The sequence below is a fragment of the Protopterus annectens genome, chromosome 5.part0 (genome assembly GCF_019279795.1).
Source record: "Protopterus annectens isolate FY-2018-M chromosome 5.part0, PAN1.0, whole genome shotgun sequence".
NCBI classification, from domain to species: domain Eukaryota; kingdom Metazoa; phylum Chordata; order Ceratodontiformes; family Protopteridae; genus Protopterus; species Protopterus annectens.
This window is the reverse complement of record NC_056735.1, coordinates 647366154-647373653: the sequence shown is the minus strand read 5'-3', so window position 1 is coordinate 647373653 and position 7500 is coordinate 647366154. Positions and strand designations below refer to the sequence as shown.

Here is a 7500-nt window from a genome sequence, read left to right as displayed (position 1 = left end):
GCCTGTGTGTGTGTGTGTGTGTGTGTGTGTGTGTGTGTGTGTGTGTGTGTGTGTGTGTGTGTGTGTGTGTGTGTGTGTGTGTGTGTGAAGTCACAGTTGTCGAGTCTCTCCCTTTCTGTCTCCCTCTCTGTAGATAATATAAAATTCATTGTTTACATTTTAATTAAGCATTTTGTTTCATTTTCAGAGAAGGAAAACCACAGTATAATAAAATATTTAAAATGGACCATGAAGACACCTTTAGTTTTAAATACATATTCAGGTAAGACACAAACAATATAAAATATAATATTTGTTAAACATGTGAACAAATATATAAACTAATGAAAACATATAAGGGTCTGAAAGAAGCATTCAGTCTGTGTTATTATCAAGCAAAGTAAAAAACAAAACACAGTCCTTCAGATGACATGGTCACATAAATTTAGTTTGCTTAGTGCTATCATTTCCACTTAATAAGATGAGACTTCCTCAGGACAAAATCCTGCTTCGTGATCTACAGTCTGGTGAATTTTATATATACATATATATATATATATATATATATATATATATATATATATGTATAGTTGGTTTGTTGAAAGAATGAATAATAAAGTTTTTGAATGGCTAAAATAGGGCTTAAAATAATGCTGTTGGATGTAGAGTAGTCTTCTATAATCTACTTTTCTAGGAAAGCTACATGCACTAATGATATTTCATACAGTTATTCCATTTTATTAACACACCTTCAGAACTTTCTCTGTTAAATTAACTTTTGTCTGCACTTACTTTACTCCATTTTGCTTTAGACAGCACCGAAAATGCTACTTAACAATTGTATGAATCTGTCTCACTCAGGACATGTAGCAATTGCTTCTAATATATTAAACCACAACTGTATATATCTGAACTGTAAAAACAACAGCTCTCTTTATATTGGCTAAAGATTGCATAATTGTAGTTGTTATGACTCTTTTACTAATTTTTATGACTATGTAGTTTTCTTATCGTGCATTAGCCAGGAGCTGTTACTTTTATCTGGCTATGTGGTTTTCTCTATACATTTCATATGTGTATGACTGCGTAAAGCACTCTTTGCATAAGTTCAATGACCTTGCCCCTATGCTGTGGCTGAAAACGATCCTTGGACCAGTTTACATACCTGGTTAACAAATGAAATGAACAAAATAATTATAAACAAATGATTAGAAAAAAATCAGATAAGAGTGGCTAACCATACAAAACTTTTGTGATGGATAATTATTGCATTTTAATATTTTATTAATTTTAATGCTGAAAAAGTAAGATCGGAGCTAGTGACCTTGGCTATGTAAAATTTAATAACCACCATACTACAGAAACAATAGTGCTTGCATAAAACTGTGATACTCATGTCTATCCAAAATATGTTGATTCTTTGGAAAGTGCAAAATACAAATATTAAGCCAACAAAGAGAAGTGATCTAAAGGCCTTTTACATACAGTCAAATATAATGACTGCTACATTGCAGAGATAGCAGCATTAAATTATTCACCTTTGTGTCCTCTCTGTTACACATAAGGAACACTTTTAACACTGACATATTAATTAAGGGTCTTCTACATGCACCCATTTCATGGACACTCAGAGATTACCACCTTGCTGTTATGGACTCCAGCATCTTCTGGTGTACATTGAATGCCACTTGAGCTTGAACTGTAATATGTGCTCAGACAAGGCAGAGCAGCCATCTAGAGAGAAGTGGTCTTGCCACTTCATGCCCAGACACATACTCCAGTTTGAGGGGTTAAATGCATTGGCTGTAGTGAATGAGTGGGACAGTGAATGTGTAACAAATTTTCAGGCAATGGGGAAATTTTAGGGTAAGGAAAAAAGTGGGGAGTTTAGGGTTAGTGAGTTTAATGTTTATGGAAGAGGGGTAGAGTTTTAGGTTTGTGGAACAGAAAAGAAATTTTAGGTTTGGGAAACAATTGGGTACTTTAAATTTAAGAGGTGGGAGGGGATTTTTTGGTTAGGATTGCAAAACAAAGGTTCAGGTTAGGACTACAAAACAAAGGTTCAGGTTAGGATTAGGGACTGTGGTGGAGGTTTTGGGTTATAGTCAATGTATTGTAGGGCTATGCAGTCTAGCAGAGTTGTGTCAATGAAGTAGGGAGTTAGAGTACTTGTTTAGAGCAAGGGGCAGTGAGCGAGTATGTCACAGACTTCTAACATTTGGGCATGTGTAGTAGATCCATTAATTAAACACTTACTCCAGGATTCATGAAGCTTGCGCCAGGTGCAGGCATAGCGTCGGCGAACTAACACCAAATATGGCCAGTGAGCGATTGGATTCCACGTGCACTACTTGCGTATGCTCCACCTGCACAACTCCTGAACCTTTATGCTAATTACCCCATTTGTAGCAGTGTAGCATGCAAATGAAGGTATGTAGTGATTCAGGAAGTGGTGCAGGCGTAGTGTAAGCAAGCAAAAATGTAAACTGTTTTCTACGGTTTACATAAAATCGGAGCCATGCCAGCCGACCAAACACTTGTATTATAATGTTAATATATGCCAATGGCTAAATATATAGCCATTGGCATAAAAAAATGTTCAAAATATAAAAGTAACATTTAATATATATAGTCGCACTATCGCGATGTGGACACACAGGGCAGCGGTGCGCAAAGGGGATCCCAAGGAATATGTAAAAATATAGAATAAAACCGCAATGAAACACATACCATGATATGCCCATAATAGTCAATGGCAGGCATGCTACACCATACACATGGCGCAAGGGTTGCTAAGGGGCAGTGACATTGTTATGTGCAGTAGTTAGGAATTAGTAGGCAATGCCATGCAAATGAGAGGAGTAATAGTGAATTGCAGATTTCCTGCTGGAGTAAGGATGCACAAAACAGCGTAGCATTATAACACTGAGGTGAGCCCTTGAGATAAAGATGACATCAAGAGAGGGGTGTGTCGCCATTGCTATAAGCACATTGGAGCATTGCTTAACCGGTCCACCCCTAGCTAGGCAAAGCTGCAGGATAGGGGTGTTTTGAATTGCCCATAGCTATGCTTAGCTGAGAGTACACAAGGTACCCGAGTATGCATGTAATGGAGATGAAAACACGCGTAAACCCGGTAAACGGATATGCATGTCGCGCACTGCAGTTGAAACAGGAAGGATATAGAAAAGTGATAAGGAAATGCTGCAGCAGTGAAATTGGAGTACAAATGACAAATTAACACCTAGGAGCCTACAGTGGGCCATTGACAACAGCTGACAAGGCTGCAAGCAGCTACCTGCAGAACAGGGAAAGGGAGGGGCTGTACTGCAAAGAAAACAGCAAAGTGTCAAAGAAGAACAAAGGCAATATGCAGTATATCAGCTACAAGGCACATTTCACCATGACTGGGTAGGGAAAGTACAAAACAAAAAAGATGGCAGGTGGATGCATGCCTGATAATGGGAGGGGATCCAGGTCTAAAAGAAGGGAATTAAAGGGCAACAGATTAATCAAGGCAGGCAAGTAGATCGATCTCCACAGTAAAGGCCCCACACTTGCAGTGCTCATTGCAAAACCCATAATTAAGACACGCAGCAGATGGAATAGTTTATAAAAATCACCTCACACACATTTGTGTATTCCCATACACTCTGCAACAGTGGTGTATACAGATGGGGAACTTTTAATATGTACATGTTAGGGGCTGCCATAGCTTTGATCCACCAGCATGTGTTGGAGACTGAAGGTGGTGTGGAGGATGATGCACACGACCACCGCAGGCACCAGAGGAGGAGGAGAGTGTTCAGACCCAGGGTAACCTACCAGGGGCTACATGAGCTGGAGATAGTTGAGCATTACAGGGTGGACAGGGACACCCTACAACAACTTGTGGAGATGTGCCGGCCACACCTCAGAGTCAGAACAAACAGAGGGGAACCCATCCGAGTGGATACGAAGGTATGTGTAAGCCTGAGAATACTAGCTACAGGTACCTTTCAAAGACCAACTGGGGATATCATGGGTATCTCACAGGCATCAGCATCCAGGGTACTACACCAGTTCCTGGATGCCATGTTACCACATGTCAATGAGCACATATACTTCCCCCAAACGCCAGAGGAATTGGCCAGCAATATGCGTTTCTTCCACCATGTGGCAGAATACCCAGAGGTACTGGGTGCAATAGACTGCACACACATACCCATTACATCACCACCCGGTGAGCAGGGTAGGCACTACATACACTGCAAGGGACACCCCTTCATCAACTGCCAGGTCATGTGCAATGCCCAGGGCATTATCATGGATGTGTGTGCTGGTAGCCCTGGAAGCTATCACGACTCCCACATCTGGCATGCCTCACAGCTGTATCGGTTATTTGCCAGGGGGGACATCCCAAATGGCCACCTGGTGGGGGATGCTGGCTATGCACTGGAACCATGGATGATGACGCCCATCAGAAATGCACACACACCCATGCAGGAACGCCATAATGAGGCACATGCACAAACCAGAATCATCATAGAGCATGTGTTTAGGATGCTGAAATCAGGGTTCTGTTGCTTGGGCATATCTGGTGGAGCCTTGCAGTACTTTCCAGGCACATGTACCCACATCTTCATAGTGTGTGCCATGCTACACAATATGGTCCTGCGAAAGAGCTGCAGCAGGGACAGAATGGTGAAGGCCCTCACAGCCCACCACCATTGCCAAGGGCCCCACAGGCACAGAGGTACTCAGACCATGAACATCCTGAGCCAGCCCCAGTAGGCAGAGGGAGGCATGCCCAGTATGCCCAAGCCTTGGCAAGGAGGGAACATATAGCACACACACTGACAGTGTAGGCACCTAGGGACTGACACCTTTCTCCACCTGCACACACAATAAAAATGGATGGCACACACACAAGACTACCTGTAAATTGTCATGTATAGGCAGTCTACTCTGTGCATCCAACATAGGCATCCCTCAACTATTGCACACACAATAGTCATTGGCACAAGGTAAGTCAACATCTGAACAGTAAATTAAGCTATCAGCATATGCAGAAACTGTATGTATAGATTCATAGGTAGGTACTTGGCCAACTGCCTGAGGCCATTCATAAGGCCAGACAAAATGTGCCAGCTTTTGCCACCCCATTGATTCAATAACCATCCCTCTGTGGAGCAGAGCCAATGGCGGGATCCCAGGGGTGCATCTACTATTCTCCATCCACCCTTCAAGGTTTCTGTTGCAGAATGTTAATGAGGGGCTCTGTATAATGTAGTTAGGGATGTTGTTCCAAAGTATGGGGAGTGTCTGTGACAGGAAGCTGTCCCTCCAGCATCTTCTGGTTATTGTTGTGGCAAGGTCAGCTCACTACAGTGTGTGGCTCACTGTGACATGGATTCCCATAGGTGGAACATATGGCCAGCGGAGATCATCTCTGGGTAAACGAGATGCCACTGAGTAAAGCAGGAGTTCATTCAGTCCATCTGCATAGGCCATATGTTGGAGGCCAGTATTCCCCTTGGTGAGGTACATTCGTGAACCCCCAGCTGTTGGAAGTGTCCTCTGAGGTACATCCCACACGGGTTATTATACCCTATGATGGGACTGATGAGTGATGAGTTAAGGGGCACTATAACCCCAGTATGTCTAGATGGGAGTCCTTTAGTAATCAGATGGCTTACATAGAAGGATGTCCTAACTACTGTGGAGATATGATTGTCAAAGTGGAGATCACTATCTACCTTAGTCCCCAGATATCCCATTACCTCATCTGTATTAAAGTGGCTGCCGCTCATGTGTTAATATGTGGGTGCCAATTCCAGAATGGAATGTCCATGTGGTTAGTGGCACTTGGTTGGAGGCCATGTCATTGGAACCCTGTGACGTTCTCCATGAGGCCCCTTGAGGGATGTTCATGTCAGCTGGACTATCAATCATTGCTCACAGTTTGCAGTCATTGCCAAACATGGTCTGCCGTAGTCCACCTGTGTTTGTCTGTATATCTGAGATGTATATGCCAAACAATAGGGCTCTCAGGACTGAGTCGCGACTGTTACAGAGTTGGACCTGGAGACCGCTAGTCGTACCATGTGGGTTCTGTGTGTAAGCCCGTTGGCAACCCAACCTGTGATGTATGGATGAATGTATAGGCTGGTATGTTTATCAATAATACCTGAGTGGGGCATGGTGTCAAAAGCCTTGGTGAGGTCCAGGTAGTATGTGTGAACCGCCTCCTCCAACATCTAATGTCTTGGTGACTGTATGTAAGACATCAAACAGGTTCAGTAGGTATGAACTGCACTCAACCAAGCTGACCTGGGTTGGGCACATGTTCAAAAGTTGCTAATGTCATTGTTAATGAATGCCATGAGGATGTGAACCATACCATTGCAGAACAGGCTAGTCAGGCTTATGGGGTGGTAGTTACCATGGTCAGTTGAAATTTCACCTTGATGGAGTGGATTAACCATTGCCACATGCGATTATATGGGCATGTAGCCTGTGGAGAGGCTGAGGTAGGAATGCTTACTTAGGTGGGGGGGCAGGTTGTCTTGTACAGTTTGCAAGATGCAATCTGGGACAACATCTGCCTCTATCGGCACCATGTTCTGCTGTTAGAGAGGGCCATTTCTATGTGTGTGTCTCTGATGTGTGGGATACTATACCTTTTGGGTAGTGTAGTGGGCTCTTTAGGGGGTGAAGTATGCACCGAATGTATCTGCAAGGAGAATGTATCTGCAAGGATGTTGGTGATAGCAGTAGGATCAGCATATTTTGTGCTATGTTTCACCGGCACAGTGCAAATCTGTGTGTCACCATGTATATCCTTGACATAGCCAAAGAAGGCTTTGTGGTTATCTGTCAAATCCTTGCGTATTCTCCTGCTGATGTTAGCCTTGGATGATGTCAGGAGGGACCTACTTATCATACTAATAGTGGTCATGGATGTCTGCCTTTTGTGGGATTTGCTGTGTATCTGGAACACTGTCCCACTTCTGCAGTATAGCCTGTTTATTGCAGAGGTCCACCAGACTGGTGTCCTTGTCTAGGAGGAGTGAGTCTTGGTTTACCAGTGATGGCACGATCCATGCATCCGTGTAGTTGCTTATAGACTGCATATGTAAATCTGTCCATATCTTGAGCAGTGTTTCCCCTTAGCATGGGGGCTGTGAAACCCCCCACCCCTGTCACTCGTAGTGTAAATATAGCTGTAGGAAAGGTATACACTGTGGTATCCATGGGTGGGGGAGATGCTAGGGTGTGGAAACAGTGAATAGTTCATGGTCAGATCTAACCAGTGACCAGTTAACCTCCACTGTGGTGCATCTCTTGACAATGTTGGGTGATGACTACATCTAGCAGTTTCCACCCCACATTAGGGAGGCTACCACCTGATACAGGGCATATGAGGTGATACATTCCAGGAAGCGCTGGTCCTGGAAGTGAGTACTGGAGTACGTTTCCCAGTTAATGGTATGGTAGTTGACATTGACAAATGCCAGGGTGGGCGTTAGGACTGTTGTG

At 43.5% G+C, this 7500-nt stretch overlaps 1 protein-coding gene across 1 annotated transcript in view; it reads left to right on the top strand.

The window, feature by feature from the left end:
• LOC122802727 (acetylserotonin O-methyltransferase-like) overlaps positions 1 to 7500 on the top strand; it is a 301004-nt gene that overhangs the window by 129797 nt on the left and 163707 nt on the right. The window contains exon 4 of the mRNA XM_044072489.1: positions 188 to 262. Within this exon, the coding sequence (XP_043928424.1) occupies positions 188 to 262 (75 nt within the window). The remainder of the gene's footprint in view (positions 1 to 187; positions 263 to 7500) is intronic.